The following is an 18,731-nucleotide window of genomic DNA, read 5'->3' on the forward strand; positions in this document are numbered from 1 at the left end:
TGGATTTGCCATTTCCGCTTAGTTTAAAGCAAACAATATTTATATTTTACTTAGGTTTTCTTAACTTCCTCTTGTATACATACATATTATGAATACAATATCTTTTTCCTCTTCAAAAATGTAATCTGGCGATAGAACCTACAAAAATATGGCGCTCAAAACAACGCTTGAGAAGCTTTTGATTTGTCTTAAAGTGAACACTCCATTAATTTTGTACACTTTCTGATCTTCTCAGAAAAAAAATTATAACATTAAAACCAACGTAGCCTTTTAACATATAAAACAAAGTTACACAAAATATATGCATTTCTCTGTTATCTGAATGCACCTTTTTGACAACCATTGAAGTTTTTCCTATAGTCAGGGTTAGGTACCAGTTTTAGCTGTCATCTTTAAATGCGAAATCTTTAGTTTTATCATGGAGCTATTTGTTTTACCTTCGTCGTAAGCCACTAGGTGCCACCAAAAATAACCCACGATGATAGAACTATAGGTTCTATATACAACTTTTCATCATTGAAAATTTGTTGAGATTCAAAAGCGATTAAGAAAGTTTTCTTTGCAAATTTTTGTAAATAAAAAAATAAATGTTCAATTAAAGCTATACCTAACTGTCGAAACAAATTATAATTCCTGATTTCATAGCGGTTATCAAAAAATTCTATATTTGAAAAAATGTCTAGATTAAAATTAACCGACAAATTTTTACTGACATAAATCTGTGATTAGAATAGGAACTGTAATGTGTATTGTATACCTATACTGTAATGTGAATAAACTCTTTATCTCTTTTACTCTAATATCGTGTTATATTAGAATAAGTACGTAGCAACAGCGGTATTAGTATTAGAAAACACTAGGACATTTAGAATAAGGTGCAACATCTAGTGCTTAAGAGTGAGAGGAGAACTCGCTTCGTTAAGTATCGTGAACATTCAGCGCCTACAAGAACTTAGTAGTTTCCCGGACCGATTTGAGAGAAATAAATAGGCGCTCGGATCGCAAAGCGATTCATTATTAATTGTGAACTGCGATAAAGTAAAGACTGTGTTTGAAAAGTAATAATTGAAAGTGTTGAATAAATAAGTTTGGAACGTTTTAAATAAAGTGTTTCATTTACAAAGTGTGAATAAATTTTAATTGTCATACCAAGCCGAACATTAACATGAATACATCCAAATTATCAAATTACTTAGAGTATTCGGAATAACCCCTTTGTTTTTCTTTATTTTATGTATTTCATTTCAAAATGCATTCTTTTTAACAAATATGAAAGAAAATCTTATTCCTTATCAAGCATAAATAAGAAAATAATTCTCCGAATGATCTTAAACAAAAATGTAACGATAGCCCTACAAAATTGTCGAAAATTTGTTACAGCGGCTCTCTTCATACAAACCGAACACAATGCACCCTATGAAAATTGACACTACAGCTGTGAGCTGCTGGGCAAAAATTGTAGGTGTCTGTCAAAATAAATTCTTCTGCCAAAAAATATTCTCTTGCAATTCCAATTGTGTATTTTTATTTTCTTGTGTGCCTCGACTTCAGTGTGTTCTTTTGTGCTTCCACCGAAAATCTATTTAAATTCCTAGACTTTCACCAAAAAAAAAAACAAAACTCTTAACAACCATGCATTAATATACAAAACAACAAAATTCAAGACTTACTAATATAGAATAATTAGTTTAGGTAAAAAGCAAATAAATGGGTCAAACAAAAAGCCAATTCACCGAAGAAGAACTCCAAGATTATGAGGTAAATAGCTAAATACTCACAGTTCACACATTCCTTTAGTGAAATAGGAGCTTCAGTTCATATTTTTGTTAATTGTACAATAATCATCTAAACTTCCCCAACAGGATTTAACGTTTTTCTCTAAGAAGGAAATCCTATTGTAAGTTAGAAATACATTTTTCAAAATTATATGAACTCATCTTTCTTTCGTATTCCGCATAGGGCTCATAAGAAATTCAAATCCCTGGCTCCTGAGAAAGTCGGACACAATAAAAATGCCAAACTATCGAAATCCAAGATCCTAGAATATCCCGAGCTGCGAGTGAATCCGTTCGGCGATCGAATTTGTAAAGTCTTCAGTTCGAGTAACGATGGCGATTGCACTTTTGAGGACTTTCTGGACATGATGTCGGTGTTCAGTGACGGATGTCCTAAATCGTTAAAAGCAGAATATGCTTTTCGTATATTTGGTAATTAGAAAAAGAAGAGGAGCCGTGGGGTGAGAAGGGGAAAGCATTTGTGTTCTTTTTAATTTTTCATTTGTGCAATTAATTATATAGGTGGTTTTTTTGTTGTTGTTATTATAACGATTGTTGTTTCGCGGGCGGATGTCGAGTGTATTTTTAATTTCTTTTTTTCTTTCTGTTGTCATTTTATTGTTTATTCAGTTACCCAAGCGTGTATGGGTTGCATTAGCAATGGTAATTATTTGTTAATGCCAATTTATCCACTTAGCGGGAAGTATTTAATTGTATCTTTGTATTTTGGAGATAAATCATCAGCGTGTGACTCTTGGGTTATTCTTTTAGACTTTTTTTTAGAGGTTCGTCTGATTGGTCTGATAACGAAAACATTCAGATAACTGGTATTTAATTGAGTTTTCTTGTTTTTTTTTTTCAAATAATGCCAACAACTGCCAGTTTAATATCGAAAATTGACTTCTTATCGCTTCCCAACTGAAAACTGTTTCGATTATTCGAAAATAATGGTTATTATCTGAAATTGAATTTCTTTGCTTATACATTGTCGTATGTATCGTTTACTTTTTGCCATTTATTTACACAGCAAGCGTTAAGAAAATGGGGAAAGATATGAGGGGAGATTCATCTGTTTTAAGTTCTAAATATCAAAAGAAAAGGAAAAAATGAGTGAAATACAGCATTCCAAATTCTTATGATGCAGCTTAAAAACTAAACTTTCAAAATTAAGCTAAAGGGTAAACTGATTGGCATTCTTAAAATAGCATTAAGTTTAGGGGTAAAATGGCATGCAAAGTGTTTTAATGAGCTTAGCATACGTTACTGTGGAAGTTTCACATCCGAAAGGCAAGGGTTTAAAATTCTAAAACGGGAAAGAAAAGCTTCAGCAAAACAATTTAATAAGTTATTAATAATTTTCTTTCTAAAATCCAATAAAATGCATATTGTTTATATGTTTTTCACGCATTGTGGATTCATTGTTAAGAGCAATTATTGCCAATAACTTATGGAAAACAACGTCGCGTTGTTCAAGTATCTGTATCGCATGGCAAGGCCTTTTTAATAATTATGGACGGTAGCTTATAAATTGCTTGAATGATATTGACCTTCAGTGCTTGAATCGTTTCTAAATTTCTTGCATTAAATCGGTATTTCACAGTTCTCCACAGAAAAAAGTCGAAAAGGGTCAAATCACAGCTTGGAGGTGGTAAATTGATACCTAAAAGTCGACTAATATCACAATAGATGTGGCATCAACCAGTGCTAGTCCGAATTCATGTCTTCAAAATCAATACAACAAAAAAATCAATTGTTCAAGGAAGTTTAATGGGTCTAGAAAGAAATGAGGTAGATATTCGAATACAGAATCTGGACCAAAAGAGTCATCGGTAAAGGATTGGTTTAAGAACGCTACCATGATCATTGTAATCTTCTTCCTTATAATCATCGGATAAAGCATTTTCAAATGCAGCCTCGTATTTGTAAAGAAGCTTGTTTGAAGTAAGAAGCAAACATGTTTTGGATAGTTTGTGGATCATTTGAAGTTTCATTATTAGGAGTGAGGGACCATCTGATTTTCTTTTGTAGTTTACTAACTGATAAAAGGACTTAGGATAATATATAAAATATTTGTATGGTGCTCACTAAAATTCAGATATATGCCAAGATAATTAAAATAGTCAGAGGAAGATAGAGAGCGAAGAAAAATGTCCTATAACTTATTTCTTTTATTTGGAAGTAAACGTACCCTTCTATTATACCAAAGTGAAGGGGAGGACATTGGTTTACAACGTGGTAATGGTACACTAAGGGAGATGGAGTTGAATATTTCCTTACTGATTGGTTTGTTATATCAAAAGGAAAAATTTCTATTGATTTATCGGAAATTGTTTTTTTTTTTTTTTTGAAAATCGTAGGAATATAAAATTTGGTGAAGAAAATGTCTGTATAGAAGTTTTATGAAAAATTAAAAGCAAGAAAGGAAAGTGGATAGCACGAAAGGAAGAAGTTAAACTGTTTAATTAATTAAATTGATAGTAAAAATAAGATCAAGATGTCTAGCCATGTTATTAGCGATTCCACTAGCTTGGAATAGGAATAGGATATAATCAGTAAATCGATCAACAAAACGAAATTCCTTAGTTGAGGTTGAGGATCGGAAGCAATAAAATTTGTTTGATCTTCTAAAGAAATCCATTTCAGATGTGATTGAAGTCGCCGAAGAGGAGAATATCATCTTAAAGTTTAATAAGAGATACTAATGTATTGATTGATAAAAGATTCAATGGGTTGAGACGACAGAATGTAGCAATATGCGAATAGTGGCTTTCATCAAGGTAGTTTAATCTTAACTGAAACATAGTCAATAAACGGAGATTAAGATATTTGCATGAAGAATGACTCAATCGTGTTTTTAACAACAAAAAGAACTCCACATCATAAACACTAAAGGAGAATGGAAACAATTTGAGATTGTTTACGTTAGGAACTAAATTTAAATTCGTCGAAAGTAATTTAAGAATGTAAAATTCTGCATTAAAAATGCGATATGAATACAATTTCCAAAAGTCTCAAGATCAGCAGCCACTTTCTGAGGAGATATCTACAAAAAATAATGATATTTTACATAAATTGTCTTCATTCTAGGAACGGCAGTTGCTGGACTTTATTCGATTTTCTTTCGTAGCAAACCGAATCCGAATTATCAAAGAGGTACTAAAAAATTACGAATGTTTTTAAAAGCTAAAGTTGATCAAAACGTTCTTCTGCCTTATTTTCGAAAACAAAATTGTCGAATTCTACCACCACTCCACAATCGGTATCAAACTGACAGTCCCTGTAAATGCATTGGATTCTCGTCAATAGCCTGTTAGATTTTGGGGCTCCAGAAATTTTAATTTTGTTTCAAATTATCCAGCGAAATGAAAATGATTCTCGTCTGTGCGTACCGTATGATGGCGTAGATTTTGACTTTCGTTAAGCGAGCTCGATGGATTCTTATTCCGAAAAAAAACTTCTTTTCATAAAACCCATTGTTTGACCCCCACAACAATCATTTTTGAACTAAGTTTTCAACAGTTTTTTAAGCGTAAAAGGAATCAATTAGTTTCGTATAAACAACCTATGATTTAAAAGATGACAAAACCTGAGTCGACCAAAAAACATACCCGATATAAACCTCAATTCCTCCATTCGGTAAACCATGAGACCTTTTGTTTTGCAAGAAAATTGGCTTTATCTGTCGAGCATACAAACGAGCGACGATGACAATGTTTTACCCGTTTTATTTTACAAATTACCTGAAATGTTGCTACCCTTGGGGCATTGAAGTATTGTATTGTAATATCTTTGTTTCTAATAACTTCTTCGCAACTCAACTCAATCCAGGATTTTTTTTATTGGTTTGATAGATTTTTCACTATCTAGATAATTTGAGTTCCTGAAGAAGTAAATAACACCGTCCCATCATATTGTAGGAGTTTTTTTTTTAACTGGGGTTTTTGGCATATAAATTTTAAAATATGTTATAAGAGGCCTATAACAAATTGATCGTATATTTATTAGGTTTAGAGGTAAACAAGAAACAAGTGTATGGTATTGACGGATTGTCCTATAACCAGGGCCGGACAAAGCAAATGTGCAGGATGTGCAAATGCACAGAGCGCAAAATTCTGGGGGCGCATTACCAAAAACAAGAAAATGTAATCTGATCTAGCGCAAACAAATATGTACTACCATTTGCCATTTTTTACCCACGAACATTCTTCAAATAATCCCAAAACAACATCCATCACAACTGCGCTGAGTAATTTCTTGCGCACTAACTAACATCACTTTCACTGTTGCTGAACTAAAAATTCTACCTACCTAATATCCAAATATTTCAACCTGTTCGTACAAGAGAAAAAAATGAAAAATCTCAACTGAAAAAAGTTCCATGCCACCTCATACGTGCAAGATTTATTTTATGCACACTGAGTCCCAAAATTAACATAGAGAGTATGACATAGCAAAATACTTATTCATATTGAATCATATGGGCAAATCCTTCAAGAGTAATTCTTCTTAAATTAGCCGTTCGGATTCGGCTTAAAACTGTAGGTCCCCTCCATTCCTTACAACTTAACTCGCACACAAAAATGGTTGAGAGTTTTAAGTCACGAGACCCTAGTTATCAACGGACTGTTGTGTCACGTAATTTATTAACTTTTGAAGGCCTGTGTTTTAATTTATGGGTTAGTCCTACTGGGGATACCTCAATAAAAAAAAAACGCATTGAAAGTTTACCTTCTGGGTAATGTGGGAAAGGCTTATGCTTGTGTATCAGTTTATGTGTGAAAACATAAAAAAGGGGCGCTTTCTACAAATCTTGCACAGGGCACAAGTTTGGCTGTGATCGGCCCTGCCTATGACATCAGGATTTCGAGTTGGCTCGTCTTCAAGTTGAGTTAGCTAAACTCAGCAAAGACCTCATCAACACACTTTCTATTCATAAAAGCAAAGCCTAAAAAAGTTATGTTCATTGAAATCGCCGGCAATGACAATTTCAGCCTCGAACTGGGGCAGAGCATCAAATTCATTAGAAGTTAAAAATTCCATCTAGATTAGGACTTCGATAAAGAAAATCACATGAAATAAAATGTTGGTCTAAAGCACACTTGATATTTGTAACAGAAGATGGTATGCACGGAGTTTGAACCCTTTTCGGGAAGGATAATACCAATTGAGTTTAATTGAATACCAAAACAGCCGACCTGGTATTTACGGTTAGACTATACGTGGCTGAGATAATTTTTTCCAAGTCCAGGAATGTCGCTAAAATGCACCCTATTATTTTTTTGAAAACCAATCAAAACTCAGTCCTTAGAGTTTATAAAAGTTGCTGTCCATTAAAAACAAACAAATTTTAACTTTAACTTATATTTGTTTAAAAAATTGTTTTCAGACTTCGATGGCGACGATATGCTGGGCTTATCAGACCTTAAACAAGTCATTGAACGTTTAACAGGTCCAAATAATCTCAAAGAAAGTGATATTAAACATCTTATACAAAATGTTCTTGCCGAAGCTGATTTAGATGATGACGGTGCATTATCTTATCCAGAATTTGAACATGTCATTGATAAAGCCTCCGATTTTAGCAAGTATGAAAAAAAATATTCTATTTTCTATAAATTTCACTTTATTCTCTCTAACTTTGATTTTTGTTTTTATTTTTTTAGCTCTTTTCGAATAAGACTTTAAAAAAAGAACAAAACAAAAACATGGCACACATTAAAATATTTAATTATACTATTTATAAAATTATATCAATACATAAATATTTATTCAAATTCTCATAATTAAACGTGAAAGCAAAAAACATAAATTGTATAATACACACACAAAAACTATAACAAAAAAAAAGTAGTCAGATTATATTAATTATATATTTATTTTATTTTTTTGTTTGTATTATTTTATTTTATTAAGTTAAACTATGCGATCTTGTCACACACAAATATTTATTATACTATATAACTATTATACACACACACGTCATATATATACAAACAAAATTGTTGTATTTTACCGTAGAGCGATATTAAACAAACAACTTTGTATTTTATTTATTGAATTCAAAAATGAAACAAACAAAAAAAAACGAACGAAAAACAAAACACAACATTTTTAATAATTATGTACTCTTGTAAAAAACAAAAACAAATGATTTGGATGTTGTGATTTAAAGTGTTCTTATACAAATACATAGATGGTTTTTGGACATTTTACAAGGAGATGTTTTTTAGATGCGTAGTCAACTTGCTCTATAAGTCAAGGTTCGAATCTCAGTGACGTCGACGGTAGATAAGTATTTCAATTAATATTAACGACCAAAGACTTAGTACCACAAAATTAGAGGAATCCGATGATCGGTTGGCACCCTTGAAACATGTCGTGATTCCAACCTTGTGGTACAATCAAGTTGCTGTAGTATTTAACACCCCTGTTTAGCAACTTTAATTTTAAAGAAACTGAAAGAAAATGCTTTAACTCCATGAGGAAACCTGTGGAAGTGCATTCGACGACATATTGGTTTTCTTGCCCTTAACGTGACCAAGCCATCTTAGTCGTTGGAGTTTTATCCTTTAAGCTAAGTCTACGTGTCTGTACAGCCGGTAATGCTCGTCGTTCCATCTTCTGCACTCACCTTCTATATGCACACGGGGTCGTAGATCACATGAATGGTACATTGTAGGCCCTTTCTTGAGGATAGCAGGTACTTTGTTTTGCCTTCATTAAGTGCTAAGCCCATTTTGCCGCGATTTTAAGGAGACTGATTCTCTTGTAGTTGTTGCAGTTTACAGGGTCTTCTTCTTTTAGTATCGGGCAAACAATACTGAGATTCCTTTCATTGGGCATGCTTTCTTCTGACCATATTTTACTGATAAGTTAATTATCTAAAACTGCTTAGATATGGCAATCTTTACTTTGTCCATATTCAATGGGGAATGATTTAAACACAGTTCGAGTAATGATAAAGAATGACGATAGGATTAAAAAGGAAAAACCGATGCGCATTGGTATGACTGGGAAACATTGAGCTTGGTTAAGCATTCCACATTCGTGTAGTTCCACTTAAGAAAGATTATCTGTACTTTATAGTAAGTCCGAAATTTGACTTAAAGATAAAATGGGAGCATTCTTAGAAGAACGGGTTGAATTATTTGAGGAGAAGAATGCAAATGGCTATTCCGCTGAAGCGTTATTTATTAAAATATAAAAATAAAAGAGATAGACATGAAACTTTGCGGTGAAGTGGTGCTCAAGAGGTACTCAGTTAGACAACATTTACCGGTTATTTTGAAGCTATCTATTGAATTCTGTTCAAGAAACTTAAGTGAGTTATAAGAGCGTCTGCCCAAATATGAGAATTGTAGTCGAGTGTTTTTGACGAATAAAGGCTCTTTATCTAGATAATAGCCAAATTTACAATTCGATTAAAAACTTCTTGAATAGGAAGATAAAACCTAAGCACTTAGTTGCATTTTTGACAGACACAAGATGTGGTTTGGGAAGCACATAACCAGAACTGAAAGCGGTTTAGTTTCCTCGAAGTACCATGGAAAGTGCCATTGAGGAGGGCTACGAAGTAATAAATGCTTTTAATGTTAGAAATCAATGAATTTCTCTTAGACAGCCGTTGGTAGTCCACTTTCAAAGAACATGGATGTGTATTTGAAAATCTACATATATGAAAAGCTGAGGGTATTGTCATCAGCGAAACAATTTAGTCAAGTAGGAGTTTCAAACAAAAGATTATTTATAAAAATAAGAAAGAGTGTAGGAGACAAAACAGAGCCCTGTGGCACACCAGCGTTTCTTTTGTGGATATCTGAAAAAAATTAAGATATAAAAGGCTTTTCTAAAAAAAAACGTTTATTTTGATAATCCATCGATTTGGGCAAGTGTCACTTTTAAAGTCAAGTTACAAGACGTATTTGAAAAATTAAAACAACACCATTACCAAAAATCGTACCACAAAACATAGACTTGTTTTTTGTTTTAAATCAACAAGAAGACGTATCAAAAGCACGAAAACATCCCTGCTTTGAAAAAATCTCCAGATCGTATTATTTATCGACGAAGTGGTCACGAATTGTCACCGAGGTCTTGTGATTTTATGCCTTGAATTTATTTGTGGCCTCGTGTAAGATAAGCTCTATGCCAGGATTGTCATGCCAGAGGTCTTGGGTGCAATCCCTGACTGTGCAGTTTATTTCACAAGAGTATTTCTTGTCATTTAAAGTGCTGTTTCAAATTAGGAGTTCGATATAAATAAAAAAAAAACTGTCGGTCCACTCCATCCTTGACATTACTCGCACTCAAGAATGTTTAATAGTTGTAAGTAACTAGGCCCTGGTTTTCTCTACCAGCTATTGTTGACATCAAATTTATTAATAAACCTTTTTTGACTTTAGTATGCCAAAGAAAAAAGCAATATTGTCACTCCCCGGAGCATTTTCCTTCTATACAGATGAATCTTTAACAAATTACGGGGTCAGAGAAACGTATGTTCAGGAATTCTATTTTTATGTTTCTCCTTTCGTCTATCATTCATCGCTTGATTCTAAACGGTCAAAAGAACAATCATTTTTATTGGATGGAGAGGAGAGGGGGAAGGAGACAGTTTCTAACCTTTTAAGCTCATGTTCTGCCATATCAGCAACACTGAGACTAAAATATCTAATTGGTAAATTAAATTAATTTTCTCATAAGCTTCTTAATAAGCTCAAAATGGTTAAACGAGTAGAGAAGTTGTAAGAGCCATGTGGAATCACTACGAATAAACTACTCGTATAAGTATGTCGGCTTCCAACGGCGATAGAAACCCTAAAAAGAAACAAATGTTGTCTCCAAAGGCTGTTTATTTTTAGGGGTCTAGTCAATTGTTTTGGGCTTATTTAATTATTTTTAAGATCCGCGTAAAGTATTGTCAAACATAAATACCAAAAATAAAGGAGCCTAATGATCGAATTAAAAATGTAATGTAAAACTCTTAAAATGGCCTTTTCTTATTTTTGTTAAACCCTTTAAACCGTAACCCAATTGAGATGTCGCTAATATTTCATAACATATAATCATATAATCGCGTTCGATTTGTAGAGCTAAACTTTCTATGACTTGTTCAGACATTTCAAGGCTAACGACCTCATTAAAAGAAAGTCTAAAGTAGATGAATTATAGCATCTAGCCAGTTAATATTTCATATAATTAGTCAAATGCTTAATAAACTGTATGGCTTGTAGCTTGTGTCTTTTTAAAATCACATATTTTTGATATCTAATCGATGCAGTTGACTAAAGAAATAAAGTTAGAAACATGTTTTTGTAGCTATACATATACACATATAAGCTTAGACCTGATTAATGACGCATATTCTGGTTGTAGACTAAGCTTTAGATGAACTCAATCAGAGAGAATCATTAAATTTGTACGTTTTTCATTAATATTGAACTTCAAACCTTCTCGCGAATGTCTCGAAATTAAAAGCCAATGCGCAATGAATTCCTAACATTATCAAGTCCCCATTGGAAAATCTTTTTAACTGCAATTTTAAGGCCATTTCAAAATAACTCCTTCTACGTTGTTAAGCCTCCTTCCCCTTTCTTCGAGAATTATATTTCTGTTTTCCAACTGCAATACGAAAAAGCATCTATCATTTGTTGGCAAATCTTATTTACATTAAGCATTGGTCTAAATAAAAAGAAGGATCCTTCTATCAGAAATACTGCGTTTTTAGATTTGTGTCCAAAAACCATATAGAAATGTTGAATAAAATCACTTTAGCACAAATCCAACTAAAAAATATAGCACATAAAATTATCCTTAATAATTTATAAATTTAGATAGTTCTACAAAAACAAATGCTACACAACACAGCCACTGTCGTTGGGTGATTCTTTACTAAATTACCCAAAAAAACTCAATAAAGGAAAACAAAGAAACAAATCAACAATAACAAAAAAATAAAACTAACTGTTTTTCTTTACGATTTAAGATTTTATATGTAATTTATTAAAATATTTAAATAAAATACATTTTAAACTACAATAATAAAAATGAGTATTTTATTTGTTTATTCTTATGGCTGCAAATAGCCAGGTAATTTCATTCTCATAAACAACCAAGTTGTAAAGAACGACACAAGAATGAAAACAAATCCCATGGAAGTGATGAGAATTCGATTGAGATTCGTTTTTCCAGGAGCATGAGTTTGATCCATGATGATGAATCCAATACCTCCAATTGTAAATAGGAAACTACTGGCCAAACCTTCCATAATGTATTGGCCATTGACACGATATGGCATAAAGGCTACAGGTCGTGAGTGTCCGTGTTCGTCGACGGTAGCACCAACGCTTGGTGGTTCAACAATGACATCATAGATGATTCCTAAAATGGGAAATTCAAGTTTTAAGATAGTTTATATTTTTAAAATTGTATACAAACCTCCAGTAACTAGAAAATAAGAAAGTAAAATAATCGAAAACATTGTCATGGGCGAGGGTTTCTTGAACCATGTTGGGCGACGAACTTTGATGTTCGGTGGAACAAGAACGTGAAATGGAAGTGCGTAGAGTGTTTCGAGCATATTGTTTGCTTAATTTATGAGATATATATTAATAATACTAATGTAAAATACTTTTTTGTTACAAATTTAAAGTAAAACTCAACAAATTTCGATCGAATCCAACCGGCCAGCCACTGACTTGACTTGACGTGGGTGTTTTTCTTTTCTGTTTTCAATCTGTCATAATTGATAGAAACATTAATGAATGGCGTTCAGAGGTGAAGAAAAATCCGGTTTGTTCGAGGAGAATTTTGAAAGAGTTTTTTTTCCAGTTAATGAAATCTACTACGTTCTTTAAAGAACTATAAAAAATAATTATTTACATGAGAGCGAAATGTTATTTAAGAAATAAACTCATGCGATTCAAAAAAAAAATGGTTGAAATACGAAAATTTGTGCTTAACTAAGTTCTAACAAAAATTTGAGAGACGCTTGAAGCTCTAAATCCTAAAGATATTTTTGTTGCTGGAGCTCAATGATTTTTAGTTTTAAATGAAAGCGTTTTCAAAAAAAATGTAACACTATACACTTGTATCACGCCAGTATAGTGAAATTTTATGAGTATGTTGGATTTTTGTGTAAAGTCACACATGTCGGGTAAGAAAACTAAAAAAATTATAAAATTATGCAACTCATTAATTGTCAAAAAAAGAAAACCAAAAACTATTGTTATACCGTCTCTGCAGTGAGAGTTTTTTAGACGTGTTGTTTTCAATCTAGAATTATTTTTTTCGAAGTCATCCTTTTTGACAGATGTCATTTGATTTATGAACAGCTTGGTTTGAAATAATTCTAAATAAAAAGAAGTACCCCGCTGAACAAGATTTGCAAATAGTTTTATTTTTAAAAAATATGACAACGATACAGTCAAATTATTGAAGGAAACTTTTGGTGAATGCATTCGAATTTATAAGAGCTAATGAAAATCAAAACATTATGGAAACCCTTTTTTTAAATAGAGCTAAATTCTTTACCATCAAATTTAATTATAAGCGTTTTATTTATTCTTAAAAACCACACGTCTTGAAGAACATGTCTCAAATTAACTTTTTTACAGCACGTAATTCTGCAGTCTTATATGTTATGAGATTGAGATCGGACAAAATTTTCTCAGTGGAACAGAATTAAATGGAACCCAGATCAGTTTTAAAGTTTATTCCGTTTATGTTAAAAAAATGGCACCCAGATCAGTGTACAATTTTTTTTCTTGAAATAACTCATAAGATTGATTAAAAACTGAGCTATTATTTTAAGAATATGCTATTGAAAAGTCTTCTATCCATACGATCTGCTTGACTAAATACCCTACAAATAATTTTGTTTGTAAAAGACTCCAGTAGTACCCGTAGCGTGATGGTTAGTGCGTTGGATAGTCATGCAAGGGGTCTGGGTTCAGTCCCTGCCTGTGCCATCTAACTTTTTTTTAAGGGTACTGCCTCTTGCGAGGAATTGAAAAATCCTCCAAGAGTACTTCTTGCCATGAAAAAGTGCTTTCTCAAATTAGTCGTTCGGATTCGGCTTATTAATTGAAGTTCCCTTCCATCTCTGACAACTCGCACACAGAAATGGTTGTGAGTTGCAAGTCACTAGGCCCTGGTTCTTCATGGACTGTTGTGCCACCTAATTTATTTGTAAACATTGACCTAAAAAATGTGTGCAGCTAGGAGCCAATTTAGCGTTGGTGTAATCTATTTATTAACACTAGCAGCCCTTATATAGGCTCAGCGGAACTATGGAAAAACTTTTGAACCCAAATTGACAACAAATCATTTTAAACCAGCCTAATAATCATAAATTAAAACATACAAGACTTTAATCAATTGACATCTTTGTGGATATACTTGATTTTTTAAAAAATGTTCACATACATATACATATATCACTCATCTTCAAGTTCATTAATTTTTCTTTTAAAAAATATTATAAATAGTAACGCACATCTAGTACAATACATCATTTTGCTACAACTTATCGAACACATCCCGTGAGATAACAAGAATGAAACAAAAAAAGACAAAACAAAACGTCAAAAATGTCACACGAGCAAAAGAAAAAAAAACTTCCTTCTTCATTGCTCCCCAACAACACGTCAGTTATTTGAACTCTCGTGAATTTCAACAATTTTTCCCCGAACCGAAAGGGTTGTCCGTGTGTCGCCGATTGCGTTCATTTTCCGGGGGTTTGCGTTCTTTTCGCGATAATTTTCCTTTATAAAAAATGTTAATTTAACTAACCAAACAAAGCCCCAATCTAATTTACTTTTTAATTTCTAATTTATCACCACACACGCTTTCGTTTAAAATTACACAAATAATGCGTTTCAATTTGCAACTAACTTATTGGTGTTTAGTTTCAATAACAATAATCTCAAGGTAAGACCAAATAAAATAAAAGCCAGATAACGAAAAAATATCGATAAAATTACGCTGAATAAAGTAAAATTAGCAAATTCCCATCTGCATAATTGAAAAGAGGAAATAGAAACGAAAATTTATACACATTTATTTTGTAAAATTTTAATAGTATATAAAAATAGACAAAAAAGCAATAAATATTAATTTTAATTATAAATGTGTCGATTTTTCTTCTTGTTCTTGTTGTTGGTTGCTTCGTTTAGTTGCTTTTTGTTTTTGGTTGTTGCATCGGAGTCGAGTGCGAGAATTGTTGCCAATGCGAATGCCGCTCGACAACGAGATGCTCCTCCTGACGTTGCAACAGCAGAAGCTGCAGCTGCTACCGATCCGACATTTGGAGGAGAGCGAAATGCAGACGATTACTTTGTCGTTGATGATAGAAAAGATAGAAAAGTTGCAAGTGGCGTCAAAGCCGATTCCAAATATGTGCATAAGTTCGTTAAAGTGAAAAAAGATTTCTTAAGTGCGACGCCGCCGCAACCGCCAACACCACCGCCGCGTTACCGGGCGAAACTCGTTCATTCCGAATCCATACCCATAACCAAACCTATACCCAGTGTGCATGTTAAAGTGTCTTCGCCAGTCGCAGAGGGTGATCCGCCAGCATCTTCGTTGCCATTTGCGTCGTTGTCGTCGTCCCAGTTCGATGGTGAAGAATCGAGTCACTTAGATCATAGTGTCGATGCTGGTGGAGTGTTTAGTGATGGTATTGTTGTGCCAGTGAGTGAGGCAGCAGGCAGTTCCCATCGGAACAGGAATGGCGAGCTGGACAGACACGAAACAAGTACCAGCCGAGGAAGTGGCAGCAATGAATGGGAGACACTGAATTCGCAGCCAATTGGAGCATCATCACATTCCGCGGCAGCGAGGTAAGTGATTAGTTTTTGTCTACTTCTTCCTCTTTCTTTATTTTGTGTTTATTCTCATTCAATACTAGACTGAAGAAGAAGCAATGAACCGGTTGCGTGTTTCTTCTTCTCCTATTTTAGGTGAGCCTCTGTCTGACCTTTAAAGATTGTCTATACCTACATTGAATTGAATGCCTCAAGCGAGAAAAGAGTTTGCTAATTAGTTGTGAGAGTTTTTTTTTATAGTGCAGCAACAATTTCCAATTGATTTAGTTGTTCTGTAAAATTAAGCGGCATTCCAATTCATCTTGTTTTGGTTTTTTAGTTTTATTTCTCCTCGGTTAAGTGCATCTTTTTTTTTTTGAAATGGCTAATCGAATCTATGAGTGAAGGAATTATCTCTATTTAGTGAATTTTTTAATCCTCAAGCAGATGTTTATTGTTTTGTTGATGTGAATTGCGAATTGTGCAGACTTTATGTGTGCTTGAATGTGTTATAAGGGGTCTGTCCTTATTTGGTGACAGATGGACGGCAACTTTCATTGTTTGTTTGAATTGAATGAAATTCTCCAATGAACCTTTCTGTTTCTCAGTTTTTGGTTTTTGTGATCAGATCATGCATTTATAAAACTATAATAATTGTAGCCTTTGATGGTTGGCGCAATTGAAATTGGAAAACTATTGGAATTCACTTTCTATGTTATCTTCTTTGTGTTATCAGTTTTTTTTTGTTTTGTTTGTTGGTTTTAATAACTTCGTAAGGTCCTTTCACATTTTGTTTATTTAAAAAACAAGTTTTTAGAGTATTTTTTGAAGCAGATGTTTATTTCTTTATTAATTTGTTAGGTTACCTCAAAATTGTTTGTGTTTAGGAATTGAAGAATGAGAGTGAAACATTTTGTAAAAAGTTCTGATTCTATTAATATCTAAAAAGAAGTTAATATTTCTTAAGATGACAAAACCATTCCGTTAATTCAGCGATTATTGTGAGTTTCCATTGGTAAATTAATCTAGTTCTAATCTATCAAAATATTTTTGTTTGCCTTCCATTCGATAAATAGATTTGATTATTCTTGATTTAAATCCAAATATTTACGAATGGAAATCCAGTTTTAAAATTGAAATGGAATGGCTATTTGGTGTATGGATTATTTTATATTTATTTGTAGTTGATTGAAGGAAATGCAAAGACAATCACTTGAAGTTTCTAAAAGTGATGACTTTGTTTACACTTAATAAAAAGGACTTGGTATAACACATCAATTTTATTTGTTTTCATAGGTTACTTAGAAAAGTAAAGTTAAGGCGATGTTTACAATTTAAAATTTTCTTGTTCCATAAACTTCGATTTTGTTGTTGATTACATAAATATCGAGATGTACCTAGGTATACAAATTTTACCGCTAGCGCGATTTTTTTTACATATAGAAACTTGGACAACTATAAATTCAATCTTCGAACGCACCCTTTCGTTAATCATCCAACAGGGATTGTTAATTTATTAAGTAAACTAAACACTTTCATCGTGGTAAGCTAAACGAACAACGCTTGTAAATTATAAAAATATTCTACCCATGGCGTTATGGTTAGTGCGTTTTACTGTCATACCAGAGGTTTTGGGTTCAAATCCTGCCTGTGCAATCTAAATTTTCTTTTTCTCTTTTCTCTCCTCTTGCGAGAAATTGACAAATCCTCTAAAAATAATTATTTTCATGGAAAGTGCTTTCACAAATTAGAAGTTCGGATTCGGCTTAAAAACTGTAGGTCCCCTCCATCCCTGATGCACAGGAAGAATTTTAAAGTCACTAGGCCCCAGTTCTCCCAACGGACTGTTGCGCACCTAATTTATTTATTTTTACCGAATCATATAATCGGTGACCGCAACTTTAAGAGCGTGAACTTCAATTTTCGTTTTTAACTCTCGCCATTGCAAAAACGCAAACATTTAAGTGAAGGTTTCAATGTACACAATTCTTCGTGGATGCACTATTCTGGTCAGACAACATCCGAAGGAAGGTATGTCGAGATTTTTTCTGAGTTAAGCCACCTGACTCAGTTAGTTGACGATCCAACTCTTATTCCTGACGTTGCAGGTCAGTCCGCAAACACTCTAGACTTGTTTCTTACCTCTGATGCTAATAAATAAGCGGTTAGTTTATTATTACCTCTGGGCACACCAGACCATTGTGTCATATTTGCTGATTTCTCATGCCAAAAAACCCCACTTAAAGACAAAAACCCTACGAAAACTGTATGTCAATATGAGAAAGCCAACTGAAACAGTCTCAACGACTTCTTCAGGAACTTTAACTATGCTTCCTCGATAGTGACGTGTATTCCAGCGCTGATATGGTTACAAACTTAATTCTTTGTGGAATGAGAAATTTTAAAATCTATCAAACCTAAAAAAACGAATGTTTTGATTCGAGCTGTAAAGAGGGTATTAGAATCAAGGATGTAAGTTTCCGGATTTATAAATCCAATACTAGTGAGGAAAACGAGAATAAGTTCAAACAAGCTAAAAAGACTTGTAACGGACATATTCGACGCATTAAGTTTTTGCATGACCAGAAATTACGGCAAAGAATACTACAAAGTCCCAAAGGTAGTAAAAATGTCTGGTCATCGCCAGTTCCTACGCTCGTGTTCAATGACACTCCTTTTTTAAGCTCGATTGATAAATCCAATTTGCTTGCAGCACAGTTTGCTATTAATTGTTCTTTTGTTCTGAAGAGGTGCTCTTCAACGCTGGCAAAACCACTGCGTAAGCTTTTCCATCTTTCCTATTTTACTGGTCTCGTTCCAAGTAGATAGAAAACTGAATTTGTCCCTAAAAAAGACGAATCCTCCTCCCCCTTTAACTATCCTTCAATCGCAATTACGTCCCTTCTTTCCAAGGTCATGAACACGCTGATCAATTTTCAGCTTAATAAATTACTTGAAGATCGGAAGCTTCTTAATGACCGGTAGTATGGCTTCCGTTGCAATAGGTCATGGTTTATCTTACCGAACAGTGGAACAAATCTTGACATCGTTTTAGAGAAAGTAAGATTATTGCTCTTGATATTTCAAAGGCATTTGATAGAGTTTGACTTTATGTATGGATGAATCTCTTCATTGTTGGATTAGAAATTACCTT

General features: G+C 33.3%; 4 protein-coding genes across 5 annotated transcripts in view; 3 read left to right on the forward strand and 1 right to left on the reverse strand.

Moving 5' to 3' along the window:
- Nucleotides 1–18,731, forward strand: part of LOC129951440 (cytochrome c oxidase subunit 7A1, mitochondrial) — a 386,202-nt gene that overhangs the window by 65,997 nt on the left and 301,474 nt on the right. The gene's annotated exons all lie outside the window — the stretch shown is intronic.
- On the forward strand, nt 1,527–7,893 carry LOC129951436 (calcium and integrin-binding protein 1-like). Its single transcript, XM_056063577.1, has 5 exons — nt 1,527–1,758; nt 1,863–1,897; nt 1,960–2,207; nt 7,162–7,360; nt 7,439–7,893. The coding sequence occupies exons 1-5, from the start codon at nt 1,708–1,710 to the stop codon at nt 7,458–7,460; spliced, it is 555 nt and encodes a 184-aa protein (XP_055919552.1). The 5' UTR covers nt 1,527–1,707; the 3' UTR covers nt 7,461–7,893.
- Nucleotides 11,806–12,506, reverse strand: LOC129951439 (putative oligosaccharyltransferase complex subunit CG9662). The gene is made up of 2 exons (XM_056063579.1): nt 12,210–12,506; nt 11,806–12,152 (listed from the first exon to the last, which is right to left on the reverse strand). The coding sequence occupies exons 1-2, from the start codon at nt 12,349–12,351 to the stop codon at nt 11,842–11,844; spliced, it is 453 nt and encodes a 150-aa protein (XP_055919554.1). The 5' UTR covers nt 12,352–12,506; the 3' UTR covers nt 11,806–11,841.
- Nucleotides 14,423–18,731, forward strand: part of LOC129951430 (uncharacterized) — a 77,897-nt gene continuing 73,588 nt past the window's right edge. For both annotated transcript variants that reach the window (XM_056063567.1, XM_056063568.1), the window contains exons 1-2: nt 14,423–14,702; nt 14,948–15,613. In XM_056063567.1, coding sequence (XP_055919542.1) covers nt 14,644–14,702; nt 14,948–15,613 — 725 coding nt within the window. In that variant the 5' untranslated portion in view covers nt 14,423–14,643. The remainder of the gene's footprint in view (nt 14,703–14,947; nt 15,614–18,731) is intronic.

This window comes from Eupeodes corollae, chromosome 3 (assembly GCF_945859685.1).
Source record: "Eupeodes corollae chromosome 3, idEupCoro1.1, whole genome shotgun sequence".
Classification (NCBI taxonomy): Eukaryota; Metazoa; Arthropoda; class Insecta; order Diptera; family Syrphidae; genus Eupeodes; species Eupeodes corollae.

Coding starts and splice junctions, on each gene's coding strand:
- LOC129951436 (XM_056063577.1), top strand. CDS start 1,708: ATGGGTCAAACAAAAAGCCAATTCACCGAAGAAGAACTCCAAGATTAT. Junction 1,759..1,862: donor AAGAACTCCAAGATTATGAG/GTAAATAGCTAA, acceptor CTTCCCCAACAG/GATTTAACGTTTTTCTCTAA. Junction 7,361..7,438: donor AAAGCCTCCGATTTTAGCAA/GTATGAAAAAAA, acceptor TTATTTTTTTAG/CTCTTTTCGAATAAGACTTT.
- LOC129951439 (XM_056063579.1), bottom strand. CDS start 12,351: ATGCTCGAAACACTCTACGCACTTCCATTTCACGTTCTTGTTCCACCG. Junction 12,153..12,209: donor TTATTTTCTAGTTACTGGAG/GTTTGTATACAA, acceptor TTCCCATTTTAG/GAATCATCTATGATGTCATT.